Source organism: Manis javanica, chromosome 16 (assembly GCF_040802235.1).
Source record: "Manis javanica isolate MJ-LG chromosome 16, MJ_LKY, whole genome shotgun sequence".
Lineage (NCBI taxonomy): Eukaryota > Metazoa > Chordata > Mammalia > Pholidota > Manidae > Manis > Manis javanica.
Window position 1 is genome coordinate 4,570,889 of NC_133171.1, and position 25,229 is coordinate 4,596,117.

At 37.3% G+C, this 25,229-nt stretch overlaps 1 protein-coding gene across 1 annotated transcript in view; it reads left to right on the forward strand.

Annotated features, from left to right (window-relative positions):
- The window catches only part of LOC108390565 (uncharacterized), a 298,944-nt gene that overhangs the window by 74,121 nt on the left and 199,594 nt on the right, over positions 1 to 25,229 (forward strand). The window contains 3 exon segments of the mRNA XM_037011044.2: positions 136 to 212; positions 2,133 to 2,297; positions 2,299 to 2,439. Coding sequence (XP_036866939.2) covers positions 136 to 212; positions 2,133 to 2,297; positions 2,299 to 2,439 — 383 coding nt within the window.

Here is a 25,229-nt window from a genome sequence, read left to right on the forward strand (position 1 = left end):
AATTGTGTTGTGGTTCCTAAGGCTAACGTTTTCATTCTACCCCTTTGCCAATTTCTCTTCCCTTTATTTCCCATCTTCCTGTAACGCTGTAGAGCTTCAAGTCAACCATTAATTGCACCCATAAATGCTTGTAAGGAAGACAGAGTAGCCAGGCCCGCCTCCTCCGAGAAGTAGCTCCTGAACCTAAGGAAGCAGCAGGACCTGGCTGCAAGGTGAGGCTCCTACCATTCACTTTTTCTCTGATGCGAACTGTTAAGTAATGAGATCAATTGTATCGACTTACCTCCTGTTGTGTTTTTCCTCCCGTCGGACCGTTCAGAGAAACAGAGTTTGGCAGGTCTTAATAAACATTTTTTTGTGGGGAATTTGATGCTAAAAGTGCATGGCTAAAACTCTCAATGACAAAGCCATTGGAATTCCTCAAAACGGTGTCCATGGTACCAGGCTGAGTTCTCACTCGACAATGTGGCTGGCCTGCCACGGTGCAAATGAGACGAGGTTTGAGATTTGATGAATCTTCTATCTCCCTTTTCTACTCATCTGACACTCGCTTTGAAGAAGGTTGTAAATGCAAGAGGGATTGTGGTATAATTCCTCAGACTGGCATTTCTGCCCCCTAGTCACCATTCGATTATCTTCCAAATTGCTGTGTTTCAGAGAGATAAAGATTTTTTATGGCTTGATGACTTGAAACAACCACAAGAGCCAGCAAAGAGATGGCTAAGCAGCCATGCATAGTAATTCCATTGGTAAATGACAAAATCTTTGTTTGTATGACATTTCCAAAATTACTACAGAAGATGAATCTAAAATACAAAATGTCACATTTGGCATGCAAAACTATCACAGTATATTTCAGTATAAAATTCATAGAGGCATTTAATTTAGAATGTGTTTAATAACTCAGTCTGCCTGCATCAGTAATCCTGCCTTGAGGTTTAAAAAGATTGTCTTATTTATTCACATGGTGTTAATTTTAAAAATATTTTTGGGAACCAAAAATATTAAGGTTAAGTCTTTATTGTTAATTAAGATTTTCTAATTAAACTCAAAATAATTGTTATTTTTATTAGTTTGTAAGTATGACTTGTATGAAGAAACAAAAGAAGTTAAGCAACTTTCACTGTTCATTTAACTGTGATTTGATTCCAGAAGCATACTATCTATGTGGAAATGTATATTATCTCTTACAAAATAAAAGTCTAGGCAGGATTAAAATGTGCTTCCTGTTGGTCTCAGATTAACTGGTGGTGCTGTTAACTTGGTAGCCAAGAGAGTGACCTGCTTTGAAAAAATGACATCATTTTTACTTAAAGCACAATGCAATAGAGTTTTTCGAGGTTAAATTATTCTGAAGACTATTAGGGACTTGTGAGTATAGAAAACATGCCTTAATGACATTTGAGTTATTTATAATTCCAGTTTAATTTGTGTTTAATCTGAAACAATAGTCCATTAAAACTTTTATCACGTTGTATAAAGTTGTCATCACCTATTCAAAATGAAAAGGGCTTGTTTCCATCAGTTGCAGGTAAGAAATGAAGTTCAAATGTTCTGTAAAATATTCCTGAGTCACGTTCTTCAGTTATATGAAATTTATGCTGAGAGTTTTAGGTTAAAGTACATACCCGTGCTATGCCTCCACCCCTTTAATTTTTGATTCTCATTTGAAGCCACTGGGGCAAGTTGACCTAATGTTTAAATTGAACAAAAATATTCCGTCAGAGGAGGTGTCATTTTGACCTGTTTTGTACTTTTGTCATCAGTGTGGCACGTGGTCTGTGATGCGTGTTAAAAGTAAGGGCGCTCACCTTCAGATTTCGAGTTTGAAGCATACTGCTTGCTCCTGCTCACCCACCCCAGACATCTTAAGAGGCATGCGGTGTGGTTTTTGCAAGTGTTGGTTTCCTGTTAATTCTATCTTATTGTAATAGATGAATGGTTTCTGATGTTACAGATCATTAACATACCGTGCTTAAAAACCCGGCCAAACTTTTCCCAGGCACAATTGGCAGGCTTGCCTTTTGACCTCCTAATTATACATCATGTGCCCTCCTCTGTTATCACTGCTAATACCTGACAATTACAGGTTGAGTAAAAATAATTGTTTAGTTCTCCTCCCCCTCCCCCAGAAGCGCATCGTGGCTAATTGTGCGGTTTTTACCCACTTCCTGCATAATTCAGGAAACCTGCCTTGTCTTTATATTGAGCAGGCTCAGCCACCTCAGCCTCTTCAAATACAGATGAAATGCCTACAGGGCCTCAAGAACAAGGGTCCCCGAGGCTCCCGCCTCCTCACACACAGTGTCCCTGCTTGGTCAACTGGGCGGCTGTGTCTTGCACTGGTGGCAAATGGAACAGCTGAAGACCAGAACACATCCATTGAGGCACGATGAAAACTTTTATGACATGGGGCTCTGTTTCCATGAAAGCCTTTATGTGGAAGCTTGTCTTTTGCACACATCACGTTTCATTCAGCTTCCTTGCTCTCCTTTTCATATCTGTCGATATGGCTTTAGATACTCAACTTTGTGTTGTAAACAGAAAGGATTTCATTCATTCAGCAAATACCCAGTCTGCACCCCGATGCGCCAAGCACTGTGCTGCAGGCCATGCATGGACCCCCGAAGTCCTGCGGGAAATGGCAATGCCATGATTATTTATCAAGAACATGCATTATGGATGCTTGGTGTAGCTCTGCCTTCTCAAGATGCCCATGCTGAGAAATCACTGGGATGTGTGCTGTGTACAGTGCATATATGTGTGTAGGCAACCAGGGACACTTGGTTACAGTTGAGAACCAAGCTTTAGGTGAGAAGAGAAGCTGGAGGGACTATTTAGAAAATGTATTACGGATATAGGGAATGTGTTTACCATGCAAAGGGATTCTAGAGGAGGCTGCTGAGGGTCAGATTAGAGAGTGATCCTGGATGCAAGGATGGGAAGCAGAGGTCAGAGATAAGTAAGTTCCTTCTGGAGGCAGAAGGGAAAGCTCAGCATTCTCTGGGGCCTCAGACCAGGACAGATCTGCCTTCTCCGGAAACTTCAGCCCATGGAAAAGAAAGGAAGAGGCTGGGTTAGTCCCAGAACAGTTATTACCTGCTGAGGCACTGGTTGCCAGTAGGAGCACAATATGTTCCCAAATATAAAATTGCCAATGTGAATGAGTAAAACAGGCATTAGAAGAGTCCATATGGGTATCAAAGTGTGATATTTAAGAAAAAATAATTTCTCTCTGTAATAGGTAGGAGCGTGCGTTCTTTCCCCATTTCCCTTAGGTCTTGTGTTAAAAGGTATCCTTTTAATTAATCTTGGTGTGTGGTATTTCATTAAGGGTGGTAATATATTATTCACATGAATATACTCTTCAGATAGTGTATTTATTCTGGCCATTGAATGACCAACTGAAAAAAAAAATCAACATGGGAGTATAGCTGTAAAAATGAGCAATTGTGTGAAGTGGGTCTGTAAACTACAAAGCTGGCGTGCCATTTACTTCCAATCTCTGAGAAGAAAACAGATTTTCGATATCCAAGTTTTTTCCACCTTTCCTTTTTTGATAACTAAGACTTTTTGAAGAGAGTGGCTGGGTGTTTTGTTTGTTTGGGGTTGTTTTGTTTTTACTGAGCAACAACTACATAGCGAATTTAAGAAATGGGAAAAATACAGTGTCCGTAAAAGGCACACCATTGAATAACAGGTGCAAAGTCCCATGACCACTCTGCTGTTTGAAAGTTGTTGGGATTAAAACAAAAACAAAAACAAAAATCAGTCTTTCATTGGGAGCCACATGCTAAGTAGACTTTTAGTGAAGTTCTCAGCTTAACCCTGAGCCGAATTAAACTATCTCCTTTAGACATGGTCTGGAGGACTGGTAGTGATGGTGGTGGTGATACCAGAAACACAGACTTAAACTCTTCCTGGGGAAAGAATTCTTCTTTAGGGAAAAGCCCGTAAACTCCTACCTACTGGATTTTCATTTTAACATACATGACAAATGCTTCTATTTCAGATGACTTCCAAATTAATTTTATTATTTAATGAGTGATCCCAAAAGCCTCGTGTATAAGTGTTAGTGGTGTGAGAGGAGTTAGTCTAGGGTGGGTATGGACAGAACAGTCCCCCTAGGGGAGCCCCTACCTCTGCAGAACCCAGCTTTGAGGACAGAAACCAAGAAGGCAGCAAGTTTAGTTCTGTCCCTGTGCTGAGGTCTTGGTTCTTACCATTCACCTTAGATGCATTTCAGGAATACTACTAAAAATTTTAGTTCATTTTGGAAAGACCTCAATCTGTTCCTTCATGGGAAATGACATTGTTTTGGTACACATTAATTAAGTACCTAAATTTTTAAAGCATGAAGCTAGACTACAAAATATGTTGTCCAAAGAGCAAAATCTATCATTCCTGAAAGAGCCATCTGCGTAACTGTTCTATGTCCTAAGGTAATATGAAGTGTTTTTATTATTGTCACTGTTGGTGTAGATGCCCATCCCAGGCACCTCCCAGCAGAGTGTGGACTCTACGTGCAGAAGCCACATATACCAGCATCTTTGTTTTGAGAATAGTCCTTGTTTGCTGTTGAATGAGCCTAATATATCACATGATACAGATCAAATGCGAGGAGAGATTAGAGAAAAAAGAACTGGCTCAAGGACATCCTCAAGGAGTGGGGACAAAACCACTAGGAGAGGATGTTGCAAAAATGTTCACAGTGTTAACAGTTTACCAACTCTAGAGGGGAAAGCAGAGACTGGTCTTGCCTCCAACAGTAAAAATGTGTTTTCCTCTTCCTACCAAACAGAACAAAAAATATCTTGAAAGAGTTGAAATAACAGCTCCCAAATTTTCTTCCCCTGTGTCAGAGGCAAACAAAAATAATTACCTCCTGCCATAGCCAAGGAAAATTTATTCTTTAACAGCCTGACAAAATGTCACTGAATTACATCCATCCCTTGGTATCACCTAGCAAAATCCTAGATCCCTGAAGAACTAATCTAGGCTATTTCACATTCAGTGTATATAAGAAAAGAACAAAATTCATGATAAAAACAAAAACAAGAAAAGCACCAAAACCCCAAAAACTTGACAGGAGAGAGAAGTCATGGGAGGCTGTTTGATTTCAGAGTAAAAATGCTGTCACTCAAAGTCCTGTTCATTCCATTGGTGCTACCCAATAACAGCAAATTTTCTCACTAACCACACAATTCTGCCTGCCACTCACTCTACTGGCAGTTTATTGGAGACTGACAATTAAAACAGCAAGTTTTCAGGGAATGTATTTTTTTGATAATAAAAATACACACACGAAAACACAGAAATATGCATTATCTTTATAACTGATGTAGGAACATTTAGGATATTTGCATCATTACTTTTAGTGCAAGCCTAAGATTTGGTTATCTGCATTCAAACTCCATGAACAGGAGAAATTGGCTTCCTGTGATCATTTGAGAGTGCAGGGTACCTTGCACAGGCTACCTGAGGAGAGATGGTCACTATTCCTATGTAGAAAAGGGGGACTGAGAAGGCATTGTCCAAATGAAAGGGCAAGTCCTAATTACAGGGAAAGCACTAAGTCGGCTGAGGGAATGTCTGCACTTCACACCTGTTTTGCTTTTTGCAATTGCTAATGGGTCTGGGGATGTGGGCATGATGTCACAGCATCCAACGTGGCTTCCCTTTCCTATCTGGTTGAGCCAGGAGGCAAACACTTAAAGGTTGAGGTGAGAAGGCTGCTGTTTCTCTTATGAAAAAGAGCCTATGGGAGGCAGCATAATATACTGGTAAGCCCAAAGGTAACACCACTGCAAACATCCACAATATTATTTCCAGATACTATCACTTGGATTTTGTGCCAAATAATTCCATGTCTTCACATCAATTTTTCCTGTATTGTAAGGTGGAGATGGTCAAATTCAATGAGTTGGCTAACAAGTCTGAGCTTCAGTCCCCTTATGTAATATCAGGTAATAACAACTCCCTTATTTACATTATTGTAAGAATAGTATTCAATTCAATTCAATTATGAACTCTAAACTTAGGTCCATCTTGCTTGAAGATTTTGAATAATCCCTTAGTAGAGACATTTGGAACCTAATTGTTTTCTGACATTAAAACTGGAAATTTTTCAAGTAGAAAACATTGCCTTCTTTGTTGATTGTTTTCATCAGCCGTGAATCGGCTAGGGTTTTGGGAAGAAATATACCAAATCATATGCTTTTGGACTTTAGGTTCTGGCAGGATGATAAAATAAATTAACCATTAAGATGATCTTAGTCCAGCACCCTGCCAGAAACAGGAGTCAAAGGCATATTTTATTTTCAGATTATGTTCTATAAACACCTGGAAATTCTAGATGACATATGGGCAAAAGGCTTGTAGATGCATAGATAATTACTCACAAAAGAAAGGCACCTCTGGGATATGAGAAATGAAGAGGAAATTGAAAACCAGTTATGGAAGTGAGTAAACTTGGGCTGGGGCTGCCTGGGAGAGAGGAGAGATCTCAATGACCATCCAGAAGATAAGGTCTTCAGCTCATTAGGTACTGCATATTGAAAGGGTCTCCTGCATAAATACAGGATATTCAATACTAATCTAAAAAGGATAGATTAGACAAATATATCTGCCCACCAATAGAGGGAAATAATCAGAAACTCCTCTTTATCTAGGCTCTGCAGAAATGTTTATTTCTCCTGAAAAATCTAGCAATAAAATTCTTATAAAGGGAAAAATACAGTAATTGAGATTAAAAATTCAAAAGACATAATGTACAGATTAGACCCTCTGAGCAGGGAAGTAATGAACTGGCAGCCAGATGTGAGGAAATTTCCTAGTCTGCCACACTGAGATCAAGTAATGGAAAGAGTGGAGTGATTTGAGAAGCTGTAGAAGAGAAGGTCTATCATACATCTTATAAAACTTCCAGAAGCAGAGATAACATTCCATGAAGAGATAACAGCTATTAATTTCCCAGACTTGCTGGAAGACACAAACTTTCAGATTAAGGGAACAGCAATTCTGAGCAAAGTAAAATCAATCCATGTGTGGATACGTTGTAGGGAAACTGCAGACAGCCACAGTAGAGGGTGGAGACAATTGAACAATATGTTCAAAATTCTAGGAGAAAATTAGCTTGAAGAGATAGTTACCTAACCTATCATTCAAGAGTTGGAGTGAGGTGTTCCAAATGAATAGGAACCCTTTTCACTAAGAATATTGTGTTAGTTTCCTAAAGATGCCAAAACAAAGTGTCACAAATGTAGTGACTTAAAACAACGAATTTTACTCTCTCACAGGTCTGGGTGCTAGACATCTGAAATCAGGGTGTCAGCAGGGCCATGCCCTCTCTGAAGATTCAAGTGAAAGAACAGGTGGCGCCCCTCTTCTAGTAATCCCAGGTAGCCCAAGGTGTTCCTTGGCTCATAGATCCATCGCTGCAGTCCTCTGTCTTCTCATGGCATTGTCCCTTTGGGTCTTCACATCATTTCTCTGTGTGTGTTTGTCTATGTCCAAATTTTCCCGTTTTTGTAAGACTGCCAGTCATATTGGCTTAGAGTCCACCCTAATGACCTCCTTTTAACTTGGTTAAATCTGAAAAGATCCTATTTCCAAATTAGATCACATTCTGAGATTCTGAGAGTGAAGATTTCAATATATCTTCTTTTGGCAGACACAACTTAACCCAAAGCAGGTATATCTGAGCAGAACCTTGCTAAAAGCACTGCCAAAGGGTGTCTTTCAAGAACAAGGAAGAATGTGAGAATGGATTATACCTTGTATTATTCTTTTAAAAATTCTATATTTGAAATCTTTTATAATTTTTCCGAAGGAATTAAATAAACAGTATGCCTTTTCTATTCAATTTTCATAAAATATTAGCAATTAAGAGCATTTGAATAGCAAAAGAAATGATCATATAATTTGTATAATTGAACGATTATATCTTCAACTAATTAAGTCAGTAAAAACTCCAAGTTGAATGAAAGGTTAAGGGTAGGGCATTTCTACTTTCACAAAACATGTACACTACAGTTTTGAAACCACTGATTTAAACCATTCATATATATGTGTGGGAATCCATCTTGTTTACAATTAGAAAGGTGAAAAGCTGTAGAAAACATTACCACAGAAAAACATTAAATCAGGAGAATATTATTATAAGAAAATTGGATAGAGTCTTTGGAATTTTGCTGCAAGATTTTACTCTTTCTTCAGTTGTACTGTGTTTCTAACAAATTCATGTGGATAAATAAATACGGAACTTTCGGAGCTACACAGAAGATTGAAAGAGAAATGTATTAAAAGTTTTTAAAACATGTATAATCACAAAGAATTATGATAATTATTATAATTGTCTTCCATCATCACCCTTTTGGGGTGATATTTAAAAATATCACTGTTGAATTTTGGCAATGATATCTGAGCTGAAACAACAGTTTGTTACTTATTAGATAGAACTTCTGTGCTTGCAATTACCATTTTCATTGGGTACAGCAGTTGGCCAATGTAAAAAAAAGGATGCACATAATCGGTTAAAGAAACAAAACCAGCAAAATCCAGGCGAAGAACGTTGATTAATGAAATTAAAAAAAATTCCAAAGGTCATGTGCTCAAGTTGGGCTACGCCTCAGGCAGATCTAACAAACATGACCAGGCCCTCTGTGTGCAGCAGGTAACCCATGCTGACTCTGAATTTGCTGACATTACAGGGTTATTTTTTTCTGGAAGGATGTAGCATTCAAGAACAATTTCTGTAATGATTCTATTAAAACCATGGTTTCCTTCAATTTAGGCTTACGTATTTCATTTTTCACATCACCCTACACCACAAAGAAAATACAACTGTGTCTTGGATTGAGTGTCTGTGTCACCATAGGAAAAACAAATTGCTTGATTCTGATGGTTCCCAACCCCATTTTATTTGATAAGTACATCTGTTTTTGGGGATCATATGTCAGTGTGTGAATGATGAAATATTATGAATTAAGGCAAAAAAAATTGCTTTACAATAAATTGTGGCAATCTGGAGGATTCCTTAAGGTAGAAGTCAAACATTTGCCATTTACTGGATGGTATTTAAAGGCACAGTCTGTACAGCAAAGAAGCGACAGGAAAGGGGAGGTCAGAGAATACAATGTGACAACTCAGGTTTCCTGACAGAATCACAGTGAGCAGGCATTTATTAGTCTCTCATTTTTAGGAAGATTTGCTCTTTACTTATTTGTGGCTGGATGAGTCTTTTTCTTTGGATAAGAGAAATAAAATGCATTTTAATTACTAATAAAATCTATTGGAAATTACTATCACAGGAAGTGTTCTTGTATATTTAAAGATGAAGAATAAATTCAGGAGGCCAAGTATAAATACAGGTAGGATGGTGTTTAAATGCATCCTCTTCGCAAAACCTACTTAGCAAAGTGGTTTAGAGGAATTACCCAATCTCCCTGTGCCTCCGTTATTTCAACCATAAAATATTCATCACAAAGCCCTATCTCAGGGATCTTAATATATTACACCAATAGGGCATTTGCCCAGAATATATGGTGTAGCGCAGTGTAATGCCAGACAGGCTACAAGGACTAAAATATTTTTAAATTAAGAACAAACAAACCAGCTATAAAAAGCAAAGAAGCCAAACCGAAACATAAACCTTAAAAGAAGTTTTGGTTAACTAAAGTTTGTCACTATTTTTTCTCTTTGTAACATGTCTATGATTATATTGTTTGAAGGATAAATGAGCAATAGTGAACAGTGTTTATATCCTTAGGTCTTAAGTCTGTCCTTTCTAAAACCGGTAAAGCATTTTTAGATCAAGGCAGTTTTCTCCTTTCACCAACATTATGACATTTTACTTCAAAAGAAATAAGTGAGGTAGACAGTCATAATTCTATTTTGCATATGAGACACTGAATTTTGGAGAAATAATGGAAGTTATCCAAGACTGCATAACTTATTAGGGCAATGTTGGGGATCAAACCTTTGCCCTATAACTTCGGGTACTCAATCCTTGCTATCTTTTTTTTATTTTTTAATTTATCATTATTTACCTAATCCAAAACAGCCAAGAAATCATCATTTAAACATGTAATCAATATAAAAATATTAATGAGATATTTAAAACATTTTAAGTCTTTTTTACTAAGACTTCCAAATCTGGCATATATTTTACACTTAAGCACATCTCCATTCAGATGCAAATTTTCTTTATTTTATTGTAGTAGAGTTAATATGCAATATTATATTGATTTCAAGTATACAACATAGTGTTTTGACAGTTGTCTACATTATTAAATGCTCACCCCAACTAGTGTAGTTACTGTCTGTCAACATAGAAAGATGTTACAGAACTTTTGACTAGATTCTCTAAGTTGTACTTCCGTCCCCATGACTAATTTATATTATGACTGAGATTTTGTGCCTCTTTATCCCCTTAACCTATTTTACCTGTCCACCTCAACCCCTCCCTCATGGTAACCACCAGTCACTTCTCAGTGTCTATGAGTTTATTTCTGTTTTCAACCCACATTAATTAGCTCCAACAAAATTTCAGGTGTTTGAGGGCAGTGGTCACATCATATTTACTGGTGTGTCTTTAGGAGCAAACAATACTTGTACCTAGCAGGTGTTCAATAGCTGCTGCTAAAATAAAAACGACAGTGAAGTGTGAGACTCTACTTACAGAGGTGCAGCAACTTAATGTAAATCTGGTTTGCCAAAAATGAGTACAAGGAAGTGTTGAGATAAAAGCCAAATTTGGAATCAGTAGTTTCTGAAGTAAATATAGAGCTAATCAAGAAGAAACAATTCAGAGAAGTTTTTAACATTACTTACAAATGGGGAGCCCATCACTGGTATTAAATGAAAAAATAAATATCAACATGTACAGTTTTAGAAGTTTACTTGATCTCATCTCCCTTTTTTAATACAAAAACAATATTTTAGGTAAACATTTTCTAAAGAGAGAAGTGAGCTCATAAACTCACTTCCTTGAGGCCTGAGCAAACTCAACAGAGTTCATTCTGAAGTGAAAAAAGTGGATGAAAGTCTTCCGTGATGCCTTCTAAGAATTCCTAGAGTATGTAGGCATGCATGGCAATGTCCTCAAATGCACCTGTCTGATGCTGTGTTAACTGCAAGCCTGATTGTTTTAAAGGTGAAACAAAAATTTCTGCAGATGATTGCTGATATTTTGTGTATTTTGTATATTTTTGATTGTATTTCAACTATACTTCAATAAAAAAAATCAGAGAATTGAAAAACTATGTGTAAAAAGTGTAGTTATCAGTAAGCATGTACTTCTGTTTTGGAAACACATTTACTGCATACACTTTTATCTTTCTTCTATTAGTCGTTATTTAACCTAGTTGGTTAAATTATTCATTCACTGTACAAATGAAAAGTAGGTTTAATAAAGAAGTAAGTAAATAAATAAGTGTTCACTTGAAACTTAGGAAAAAATACATGTAATAGGAGAGTAAAAAAAAATATGAAAACTTGAGAAGGAGCATTCTTGAATACATATTGGTTTGCTTGAGTTACTGGAAATCTTTCATGTTTGGTGTTCATGTGGATGGAAGTTGCTGCGTTAGTCAAAGTTCATTGCAATGTGCATGGCCAAACAGGTTAATTTTATTGGTATTTCATGATACATTTTGCATATTGTCATTCATTCCGTTATTATTAACCTATTGTGGTAGGTTAAAGATGGTTGTAAATTTTTTGCTACTCTTCCCACTGAAGAGTGAAGTGTATGTTTCCTGCCCTTGAGTCTGAGGGGAGGAGTCTGTGACCATCAGACCAGTAGAATATGGTGGAAGGGATGCTGTTATCATTTCTGGGTGTAAATTCAGGCTTTAAAAGGCTGACAGTTCCACTTTCTGTTTTACTGGAAACCTTGCTCTTAGAGCCTGGAGTTGCTATATAAAAAAAAAAATCCAACTCTATTGGAGAGCACAGGAGGTGAGGCCCTGCAACTACAGGAGAGGGAGGAAGTGAGCCTGAGCTGAGCCCAGCCTTCCGTCTGTCTTTGCTGGGATGCAGGGCATGTGAAGCTGCCCTAGACCCTCCAGTTCAGCCCAGCTACCAGTTTTTGACAGCACCAAGTGGCCCCAGCTGATGCTTCCATGGAGTAGATGCCACACTTGGCTGAGTTATGCTGGATTTCCTGATCCACATAACTGGGAGATATAGTAAAATGTTGTTGTTTTAGGCCACTAAATTTTGGAGTGGTTAGTTATACAGCAAAAGATAATTGAACAATTTACTTCGACCTTTCTATGACCAAGTAGTATATTGAGAGCTGGAGAAATAAAATCTGGGCTTTCTCCTTAAATTGCTTGGGTATTTTCTGGAAATTGAAACTTGTGTTCTTAAAGGAAAAACAATCATTTTATTTTGAAGTTCAGTTTTGAATAACCTAAATGACATTTGGGTCTTGTGTGAAATGTCTTGTCCTTTAGTTATGCTGGGTGCATGTTAAAAGGTATTTGTGGGAGACAGAATGGGAAGATAGGGACTGTTCTGGGGTGAATTGTGTCCCCCTGCAAATTCATGTGTTGAAGTCCTAAATCTCAATGTTAGGAAGGAAGCAACTCAGCTCAGTGTTGCACGGAAGCCAGACATAGTGAGACAAGAAACCGAAGTCAAGAAAACAAAGTAAGTTTTAATGCACTCTGCATAGAGTAACAGAGCAGGCCTGCCTGAGATGAGGCAGGCACGGATGCTCATTTTGAGGCTCATTCATTGGCAGGACAGAGAGGTACTTGATTGACAGTTCTCAGCTCTCTAGGCTGGTTCTGACTGGTGAAATGAGGCCATGGGCTGTGCTGTGCCTGTGCTTCTGATGTTTCTTACTTGGGGGGACCCTGGATATTTCCTGAGTCACTCTTGGACCCTGTGGCTTCATCTCTAACTCTCTGAGTCATTTCCATCTCTCTGGCTCTGTCTGATCAACTTCCTGAGTCATTCTGAGGGGGCCCTCTCTCCTTTTCATCCTGCTCATTTCTGTCTTTCTGCCTAACACCAGTATCCTAGAATGTGATTATTTGGAGATATGGTCTTTGAAGAGGTAATTCAGTTAAAATGGGGCCATCAGGGTAGGCCCTAATCAAATCTGACTGGTGTCCTTATAAAAAGAGGAGACAGACAGAGGCAGAGAGATGGTCACCTGAGGTTACAGGGAGACAAACCACCCAGAGAAACCGCAGGAGAAACCAGTCCTGTCATCACCTTGATCTTGGACTTCCAGCCTCCGGAAGTGGGAAAAAACAAATTTCTGTTGTTTAAGCTACTCAGCTTGTGGTCCCTTGTTACGGCAGTCTAGAAAACGAATACAGGGGCTCAGGAAAAACTGGTGGCCGTGAGTTGTCCTTTGTTCCAGTGGGAAAGGAGAAACAACAATAGATTCTGATCTTTTAGAATTCAGTGTGTAGATCTGGCATCCTTGAAATAAAGTCTGGCTCCCCTATTTCTTTGGTGTAGCCACATTATGTGTAGGTGGGTCTTGGATAATTTTAGGGCACCCACAGGCGCTCAGAATCTCCAGAGAAAACTTCGTTTAAACTCACTGTGCCATCGGGCTATTTCATGAATTTATAGATTTTCAAGAAGTAAATCAACCAGTTAATATTTATTCATCAGTGTGGCAAGGTATCCTTATTACGGTAGTAGATGGGCACCATTTTTGTTTTACTGGAGGGAAAGCCAATATGAATAAAATAGTAACTTTTCAAACATGACATTTAATCCATGTGTGTAAATCAACTGAGAATCTATTATTCATTATTAAAAGGGTGGCATATTTTTATTACACTGTGAATGAAATACAAATACTGTGAAAAATTTAGTGCCTTTTCCTGAAATTTTAAGACACTTATCATACGGTCATCTAGCCAGTAGTGACGCTCATTTTAAAATATAGCCATGAAATTAATAAGTTTGAAGTTTTATGCCTGAAAAGAGGATGCTCAATTTCAGTGAAATAGGCAAATTTATTTTTTATTTAAAGCTTCCTAAATACTTAAGATGGTAAAGCACTTCAGTAATGTTCTGATTCCAATATGTATATGAAGAATATAGTTCATATTCTTGTCATTATTAGTCATGGCTACAGTGTTCTTCCCTGAAGTGCTTTCTGAAAACTGCATATATCAGAAACTGATTAAAATGACCTGAAGTATTAATTCTTAAAATATGATGAACCCAACATTTTGCAAGAGGTTTTTTTCTGTGTGACATTTAATATCAAAGAATTGAAATGATTTTAATAACTCACAGGTCTTAGGGAAACTAGAGCCTAAACATGATTTCTTTTGATTATTGATTATTACCATTGCTAATTAATAGCTTTGGAATATAGTATATCATGTGGGCTTAGAAAGTTTTCCATTATATGATTTGGAGGAAGACCCTTTTTGTCAGTTCTTGAAAGGGCCGCTTCTGGTCAAGGGGTCCCCAGACTTATGAGAACCTTGATTGCAAATGGCTTTTCTTGAATGGCCTGGGTAGTCACTGGCCATTCCGCTCTCAGCAGTAGTCTGGTTCTGCTACTTACTAGCATTCAGCACCTCAGGAAAATTACTTAATCTCTCTGGTGTCAGTTCCCTCATCTGTAAAATGGGACTCTAATATCTAATTCATAGGCATTTTGTGAGCATTAAATAATGTGATGTATAAATTGCTTTGCATATTGGATTGCATATAGGAAATAACTAGTAGCTATAATTATTTTTGTTATCACAGTAATAATACATCATGTGCCATTTGACCCAGTAATTCCACTCCTAGGTATTTACCCAAAGAAAACAAAATTCCTGATTAGATGTGCACACCTACGTTTATCACTGCACTATTTGCAATAGCCAAGATATGGAAGCAACCTAAGTGTCCATTAATAGATGAGTGGATAAATAAGTAGTATATATACACAATAGAATACTATTCAGCCATGAAAAGAACAGACAGATCTTCCCATTTGCAACAACATGGGTGGATCTAGAGGGTATTATGCTCAGTGAAATAAGCCAGGTGGAGAAAACCAAATACTAAATGACTTTACTTATATGTGGAGTATAAAAACAAAGAAAAACAAAGGAATAAAATAGCAGTGGACTCATAGACACTGAGAAGGGACTAGTGGTTAACAAGGGGAGGGGTTGGGAAGGCAGTGGGGGAGAGGAAAGGGGATAAAGGGGCACTATAATTCACAATCACAATGTAGTTGGTCACAGGGATGGTAGTACAGCACGGAGAATACAGTTAATTAATCTGTAACATCTTACTATGTTGATAGTGACTGCACTAGAGGGAGTGAGGATTTAATAACATGGGTAACTGTTGAACCACTGTGTTGTGTATTTGAAACAAACTTAAGACTGTATATCAATGATACTTTAATTAAAAAAAGACTTCATGTAGGATGTTCTCTGATTTCCTGTCTGTGTTAGGTTTCTTCAAACTTTCAAAACATCCTTTCAAGAAGTATTAGTTAATCCATTCTTGATTTCTCTCCTCTAAGAAAACTCAGTTTCCATTGAATTTATTTGGTGCTATTTTGCCTCTGCTCCTTAGGCAATCATGAGTAGAAAGTCACTTTGTCACTGTGTCTCAATTTCTCTGACAGGGAGGAAGAGTAAGGTGTATTGAGTGCCTGCAGTGACCAGTTTCTTCACTGTATGCTTTTGTTTTTATTAAGGAATCATTGATACACACTTTTATGAAGGTTTCACAAGAAAAACAATGTGGTTATTACATTCACCCTTATTATCGAGTGCCCCCCCACCCCATTGCAGTCACTGTCCATCAGTGTAGTAAGATGCCACAGATCCACTATTTGTCTTCTCTGAGCTACACTGTCTTCCCTGTGACCTCACACACACCATGTGCACCAGTCATGATATCCCACAATCCCCTTCTCCCTCCCTCCCCACCTGCCCTCCCCCACCCCTCGCCTTTGGTAACCACTAGTCCCTTCTTGGAGTCTGTGAGTCTGCTGCTATTTTGTTCCCTCAGTTTTGCTTCGTTGTTATATTCCACAAGTGAGGGAAATTATTTGATATTTGTCTTTTTCTGCCTGGCTGATTTTGCTGAGCATAATATCCTCTAGCTTCATCCATGTTGTTGCAAATGGGGCTACATGCTTAATATACACTGTCAGTGCAAACTTCACACAACCCAATTTATCATTACACCCATTTTGCAGATAAGAAAAACTCAGGTTTTGCAGATGAGGACTTGCCGAGGTGTCTGAGGCTGCTCTTCAAACCCAAGTATGCAAATTGCCTCACAGTCCAATTAGGTTCACAATCTGCCCTAAATGAAGCAGAAAGAAGTGATATATTGGTTTTCTGTAAGTGCAAATTACTCATCAATTCTTATTATTTCTTTTTGTATTTTTACCATATATTTTTCTTTTCCAAAGCCAAATCCCTTTCTCTTTTGAGTTTCTTTCTCTGTCCTTTTGGAGAACAGAATCTGTATCACGTAGTAAACTAACATTTAGGAATAAGGTCGTCATCCCACATGATACTGAAAGATGGTCACTTCATCTTAAGAATATTTGGCAGTACTAGAATGTAAACTTCTTGAGAGTAGGGACTTGGATCTATTTTGTTTGATGCTATATCTCTGGCACCTAGAAATGTGTCTGTCTCAATAAATACTTTTAAAATGAACAGTCTAAAAATCTCAAAGTCACACATTTGCAGACTTCAAATAGACAACGATTGATTGTCTTTTAGTTGAAAACAAATTGTTAACTTTAAAAAAATTTTGGTGTTTTATGTGGATTCACATTCTTTATTTTATTGGAAATGCTTTTGAAATGCCATAAATCCATCTTTGTCCTTTGTGTCTGTTCTCTACATCTGTTCATATCTGACGTATTCAGAGTTAGGAATGCCCTAGTTACAAAATAGTAGTTCTTGTTCACTTTGCATGCAATTCAACAATCAAATCATTTTGAATTCTCTAAAGAGGAGGAACTTGCTTCTATATTTGAACTCACATTCAGAGGGAATATGTTTTAATATTTCAACCTCCATACAAAATGCTTTACAATTACTTTTAAGGCATTAATTCTCATATGAACACCGAGTGAAGTCGCAAAGGGCTGAGTAGGGTAAAGAATTTCTTTAAGGTCACATGGCCTGTTAATTGCAAAGACTAGAGCTGGCTATCTTTTCCTATCCACCTGTCTCATAAATATACCAAACAGTAGTCAATGAGTTTGAGCTGATGGGGCTTTCAAAGCTTATGGTGGTGGCAGGAAAGGGATGTATGTTCAAACAACAGCATCACTAAACTCAAGGACCAGTAAAGGTGAGTCTATCAAACTGCAAATCCAGTCATGCCAAGCTTCTGCTTAAGATCTTCTAGGGGCTCTCCATTGCATTTAGGATAAAATCCAAACTCCTATCCTGGGCCTTCAAACCTTATGTGATCTGGCCTCTATCCCCTTCTTTAATTTTATTTCATACTACTTTCCTGCTTGTGCTTTCTGAACACAGCACGCTCATTCTTGCTGGAGGTCCATTGAATTAATTGTGGCTTCCTTGCTAGCAGAGTTCCTGCTCAAGCCTTGACATAGCTGCTCAAGTTAAGTGTCACTTCAATAGATGAGATTTTCTTAACAGAATAGCCCCTCCTTTGGTCATTTTCTACTGTATCACTGTTTTATTTTCACTATCTTATTATTTGTTTTCATTATTCCTTGTTTCTTGCTTATTCCCTTCCCAACTAGATTATAGCTCAGTAAGGATAGGAAGCTTTGCCTTATTCAAGTATTTTTATCCTTATTGCTAAATGGTGCTTTAGTACAGAATGGGCATTTAATAAATGTATGTGAGTGAATGATTGGATGAATGAATGAATAGAAGGAAGCAGTTAAGTTGGATAGGGCTTTTGACATGGTCAAAAACCAATCATTTAGTACCTGGGAAAACATGAGCAAATCATTAATTTCTTAAGACTTTTTTTTTTCAGTCACCTATAAAATGGGCTAATACTAAATATGTAACAGTATTGACATGCAGATCAAATGTAGTAATGTGTGTAAAACCTTTGTAAAATATAAAACATTGCACAGATACACGTTATTGCTAGATATCTTTGGTAAAATGTGGGTTTCCCAGAGGGAAAATGTTGATTAGCAATTATTGCCAAAAGTTTTCTCCTTTCCAAATGATATATTTGCCTGATCCTTGTAAAACCATTTGTGGTTAATTTGTTGGTCTTTGATCTAATCATGCTGCAGATGTTCAGAAATGCCATCTTTTTGTGCATTGGGGCTCAGTCACTGGGGTTTTTAAAAGTAATGGGCTGTGCCCAATTTTTCCCCAATGTGTTCAACTCTCAGGGACAATGAAGGGAAAATCTATCTTTTGCCTAACAAGGAGAAACCAAAAAAAAATTCAACTTTTTGTTTTCATACTCAAAAAAAAAAAATAAGTAGAGGAAGAAATCCCAGAACTGAATTTTCTAAATTAAAATATTCAATTAGATTTTGCAATCTCCCTAGAGTGATATATTCTTAGTTGAACATTTGAGTAGATGTGAAGGATGAGTTATGACATTGAGGTTGAGGTCAGGTAATGGCATTGCAATATAATGAGATGACATACCATATATTTCTCCTTGATTTCAGTCACATTTGGTGGAAAATGGTGGGAAGGTCATATTTTTTAGCCAGTAATTATTTGGGCATGAATTTGTTTGATTTTGGACAGAATGTGGTTGCCCTAAGCTGTGGAAGTCAATTAGACACATGATCAAGGACATACAAACCTGTTATCACCTCTGTGTCCATAGTTCATGGTGATTTTCAGATTGTGGTTTGAAGGACCACCTGAATCACCATACCTTGGCATGCTTACTAAAATTCAAATTCCCTAGTGCCATCCCAGACTTACTGATTTAAGGATGAAAATGAGGCTGGAATTTTACAGTTTTAATAAGCACCCTTAGGTAATTATTATACAAACTAAATTTTGGGGACTGCTAGTCTAAGGCCTTGGGGACATCATTGTATGATTATTGACATTTTTCAAAAGATTAAATGTGTTGCTGAGAAATCATGAAATTAGATTCAGGGTCTATAGGTTTGAGAGGTAAAATTGTGCCCTCATTTCAAGATTTTTATTCAGAATTACTAATTTGTAAGCTCTCTGGTGAATCTAGCCCTTCAGAAAGATTCTTTAAGATTCCTGGATAATGGAATTTTACTGGAGCAAAAATGTTTTTTCTCATTAAGTTCTAAGTCTCCTTTCAAAGTGAGCAATTCAAGAGGATAGACTGAATACAGAGAAGCACATGGAAGAAAAGTCCAGGCTCTTCACCTTGTAGGAAGTATGAAGAGCAGCAAATAGGGTTGAGAAAAATGACTTTGAGCCTTTTCACCATGAATCCAAAGTAAGCTGTCTGATGCTGTACCTGCTGTATTCTGGAAACATGAAATGAATGGCTCTATAGCAGGTAGCCAGAAATCAACTCCAGCTCTACTCTTGACAGCTATTTCTGTGGGGCCTTGACTCAGGTCTCCTTATCTCGGTTGTAAAATGGAGCTAACAATAGAATCTACTGTATATGATTATTTTGGTGATTGAGTTGATAAGGATAAAGTGATTAAACCATGCCTGGTATTTAGTAAACTTTAAATAAGTGTTAACTACTGATATTATACTTTCAGGATTCAGGACCTAAAAAAACAAAATCAAATTTCTAAAACAGGGAATTGGAACTGCTACATTTGCACATAAGAACTCTGGTGTTCCAATGGTATAGAAAGTATGATTTTCTCCCTTCTTCTATTCAGAAGCTGTGAGAGTTTTATTATAGCTCTTACCACCTTCTGTCCTTGATCCCTAGGCCAGGACATGTTTCCAAGAATAATTACTTTCTTTTATCCCACAGCAGAAAGACTGGGGATTAGAGCTAATTTGCCTATTTATTTATCTTGGCTGAGGGAATGGAGAGGAAAATAATGGCACCATAAAACTCATGCTGGATAACCTAGATTACTCTTTGCTGTGGCATCTATTCTCATTCATCTGTCCAGAGCTGTCGCCTCAAAAAGAACATTTTGCTATTTCTAATGCAAATTAAGTATATTGGTTACTTCCTTGTGTACCCTTATTCCCTATAGAATATTAGTCCTGGAAGACACCATTTAGTTCATTCCCTGTTCTCCCTACCTATCAAGTTCTCTTCATCCCCCTGTGTTCCCTTCTCCACCAACCTCACTACCACGACCAGCACTTCATACACGGTGAAACCAAGATACAGAGATGGTAGGTTACTAACTTAAGTGGTAAATAGGGATTTGATCTCATGTTCATCTGATACCAAAATCCATGCTTTTAATGATTAGGACATATAGTTTTCCTTTTAAATTGGAGAAGCACTTAAGCAAGGCAGGATTGTGCAATTAGGATTGAAGTAACCTAGATACAAAGTCAGGAGAACCATTTAAGATGCATTGAGAATTGCAACCAAAGAAATTTCCAGTGATTTACCATGAACAGCTTAAATGTTATTGGGCATTCTGCTTATGTCGTGAAGTGCAAATAATGTGAGTGTTCGCATGTTCCTCCACAATGGCTTTATCATGACCCTTACAAAAAACCGTCAGGTATTCGACTTTATATCCAATGAATTAAACCAATGACTCTGAAGCTATCTGGGCTCTATAATCATTAATGTTTATAGAACAGTTATGCTGGACTTGAGTAAGTGCAGAGTAAGGCCAGTGCATCAGTCAATATTTGCTTGGTTATTCTATGGTAACAAAAAAGCCCCACATCAGAGTGGCTTAATACAATAGAGGTTTATTTTTCACTCAAGCGACTTCAGCTACTTCAGCACTCCTGGGGGCTGTGCTTTACCTATTCTCATTCTAAGTCAAATACTGGATGAAAGGTCCCCAACTGGAGTGTCACTGTGGCAAAGGAGAAAAAAAGAGAACTCTAGAGGGTATAGAGCCTACAGTAACATCTGGTTTATTTTTACATTTTTATATACCCAGAAGGTTATATCCACTCACAGACAATTGGCCAGAACTAGTCAAATAGCCCACCCAACCAAAGGGGCTTGTAAATGCAATCCTACCATATGCTTAGAAGGTAAAAGCTGGAAAGCATTAATGACACCACAGCTGCTCAGGAGGGAGTGAGCCTCATGACAATTAGAACTCTTCACACATGGATTCACTCACCTTACAAATTGCCAAGCATTCCCATCAGTGTAGAGTTCACATAGAGAATGAACAATTGTTTAGTATGTTTTGGAAAAAGTTTCTAACAGAGCAAGGGACTGAATAAAACACTGTTTCTCAAATTTTCTGTTTATATATCACCAGTATTTTTATTAGATAATCTGAATTCCCCATCAAAATTTTTAAAATGTTCTTCTCTGAGGCCACTCTATAACTCTTTTGTTATTATTGTCATTATTTACTTTAAGTGCCAAGGACTTTAAAATTCTTAGACTATCTTAGTAATTGTTATTAAAAACTTGCAAATACCCTAGCATATGTCTGGGGCCCATATATCTCTCAGTCTGTACTTGTACCTGAGAAGATGTAGATTAGAAATGATTACTTCAAAGGTATTGTCCAATATAAAGACAACAAGATTCTTTGGTAAAAATGAGTGAAACTTGGGAGAGGAAAAGTGATTTCCTGATGAAGAGGCTGTCATGAGAAAATAATACGTTGTATGTGTGTACATGTTTATATATATGTGTGATAGGCAGGCATTTGAGAAAATAGTTTTGACAACAGTATTTAATTTGTATATGCATGTATTACATATTTTAGCACACATCTGAGTACATGTTTAATAGACAACAAAACGAGAAAGTTAGGTTGTGGTAAGGCTGTATTATGGCCTTTAATATGATGCTAAGGAATTACAAATTATATGGTATATAAAGTGATAATATGGTGTCAGTTAGGAAAGAAACAGCCTACCAAGGGGCAAAAAGTGGCAATTACATTGAACCAAAGTTTCTGGAAACCTTTTTTTGACTGCCAGAGATAAAACTAATTTCATATGACCAGAGTGCAGAGCAAAGGTGGTCAAAAAAATGAAAGTATTTTCCATGTGATATATAATACTTTTATATTAAATTTAGGATTTCATGAAAGTGAAATATGAATACCTTTGACAGCCAATACCTTTATCAGACATCTTTTCTGTTAAATATCATAAATGGCCCTTTGTTTTTAAGATTTTATCTTTGATTTTTATTGGTTGACTATGATATGTATAGGTATTATTTTCTTTTTAGTTTTTCTTCTTGGGATTTTCTGAGTTTCTTGGTTTTGTGGGTTCATGTCTTTCATCAATTTTGGAAAACCCTCAGCCATTTGTTGTCTCTGCACCATTTTTTTCCTGCACCATCTTCTTTGGCTTTTCCTTTTAGGACTCCAATTACACGTGTGTTAGATTGTTCATTTTTGTCCTGCTTTCTTATATGTTCTGATCTGTTTGTTTTTTCTTTTTCTTGTCTTGTTAGTTTTGTCATTGTATTTGAGTTGGGATAATCCTGCTGACCCCTTTTAGAATTTATCTATCCTTTTTATGCAATGCCCATTTCTACTGGTAAGCCCATTCAATGAACTTTCCATTTCAAGTATTTTATTTTTCTGCTATAAACTTCTTTTAAGTTCTCTCCTGAAATTTTCCTCCCTTTCACTGCTTATTTCCATCTTTCCCTCTGTTTCCTTATCTGAATTATAATGATTGTTTAAGATATTTATTAATTCTAGCACCTGGGTCATCTGTTTCCATTGAATGTTTTCTTTTGTCATGAATTACATTTTTCCCACTTCTGTGGATGTCTCACAGTTGTTATTATTATATGCCAGACATTGTGTGTAAATACATTGCAAAGACTGAAGTAGAAAATACCCCTCCCCCCTCACCTCCACACCCCTTCCTCCCACACAAAGTGTCTCTGTCAGGCATTTTGGGATTTTCTGAGTTTCTTGGGAACTTCTGAGTTTGGTCAAGGGGGTGATCTCTTTGATTAAGTTAAGTTGGGCGAAGTTTGGTTTAGGTGGTTGTTTTGGTTAGTTTTAATTCACCACTTGATTTTCAAATTTTTGAAGTGTAAAAGATCATTCCTTCCAGCTGGGCTTGGTATCCAAGCATCATTTAACTGTGAGATTCTGTTCTACAGCCCAGCTTGGCCTCAAGATTTCTGTGCCACTAGAGATATCTCTTTGACTCTCAGCCTGGGACCAATTGATCACACTGGATAAAAGTCCTAAGGTTGAGAATTGGTAAATAGGAAGGATTCACCCTGTGCCTGAGGCTCAGATGTAGTCAGTATTCCACATGGGCCTGAGATCGTTAAAGGCTCAGCCAGTTTCTTTTACCTGCAAAGCCTCCTGCTCAGTGACCCGTCTGCTTCTCCGCCTGTTCCCGAGGCTGAAGCTGCCTCTAGTACTGGCTCTTGTATGAAGGGCTTATCTTCTGAGACTGAGTTCTCTAAGCTTCTTTGTGTCCTCAGCTCCCCAGTCGGTTAAAAAATATACTTAGGTTTGTAATTTAACTGGTGATTTTTCCTTGTTATGGTGAGAATTAAGGCCATATATGACCATCTCCCTAATAATAAGAAGCAGTTATTTGAAGGTCTTCTGTTCTGAAATTATCAACTTTTTTTTCAGACTACAAAAACAATAATCATTCCAAAACTTTCAGAAAGTCCAGAAAATTGGGAATACCTCATCAATGTGCATTTCATGTTTGAAAAATATGAATTTTTATCATTTTGTAAGGCTACCCTAACGCTCTCTGAGTTGCTTCCATTTAAAAGTGTTTGATGCGAAGTGGAAAGAATTTTCTTTATCTTCCCATCCTCTATGAAACCTTCAACCTTCCAAATTCTTGTTTGTTTCTTGGATTCGGCTTGTTCTCCTCTTCTTTCACAAGCACTTTCTATGATTTGGAAGGTCAAATGCATCACTCTTACGTTCACACAGTGAAGGCAGTTCTGCGGTGCCTCTTCCTTAAAAAAAAGAGAAGCTTTTTATGATACTCAGAAAATTAAGGCACCCCAAGGAAATTATGACTCCCTCTACAAGGACTCTCATGATGAGATAACACTGGTAGTTGGGGGCATACTGATACATTTATTTCCCTTATTATGTATATTCAAGCATAAAGCTACTAAAAATATTGATGGAAATGTCACATCATAGGCTAGCTTCAGAAGCAGTGAGGTTTGAGGGAAGGATCAGAGGTACAATGAAACCGAAGGATCCTTTCTTGCCAAAGAAGAAAAGAATGAGTCCCAAGCTACACATTATAGGGCAAAAGATCTCTCCCATGATATACAGCAAGGGAAAGGCCCTAAAAGAATAAATAAGATAAGACAACTGCTGTCAGATAAAGTAAATTCCTTTAGTTGATAACATATAGCTCTTATCCTTTTCAGTCAATATCAGTGACAGATGTTGTCTTGGCTCATGTCCTTACTGTTCTTAGGGGCTGTCAGGGTAGTTGCATGTGACTCCTTTAGCCTGTAAAACAGGTTGAAGGGAAGTTCCTGTTGTGCATGAGGACTGTTCTCTTATCTACATTGTCACAGGAGGAACAGTGCTGTGTGGTGTTACTAGGATACATTTGTTAGCCTTGAATTGTTTCTCATGCACAAAATGATGCTAGTGCTTTATATATTTATAGATGAGCTTTAACATTAATGTGTTCTTTCCTTCTTTGTTAAAGGAAATTATAATCTAAGTCACTTAGAAATAGTTGGGATAAAGTCTTTAAATAAATAAATAAATAAATGTGTGCATTTCATATTCGTATGAACATTTTCTGATTTGTTGTCCAAATCGATAATTGTATCAACTTTGTGAGGAAGATTCTTATATCTTGTTTTGTATTGATGAGGACACACAGTGCATGGGAATTCAGATACAAAAAAAGAAGTGACTTTCCCAAGACCACAAGAAAATTAATGATAGAATTGGGTCAGTACAGTTCACATTCTTATTTTATTTATTTTGAATACATCATTGAATAAGATAAAGTTAGTGTAAGAGAGACACAAGTTTTCACTTCTAAATGCAGGGATAAAAATAGATAAAATTGCTGTAATAGCATCAGTTCAGCTTTTTTTTTTAATGATGATCCAAATTCTGACTGTATTTTCCTCCTCTTCCTCATTTAATGTTTATTCTGTTATTACAAAGGTTACTCACAGCCAAGTAGCCAAATGAA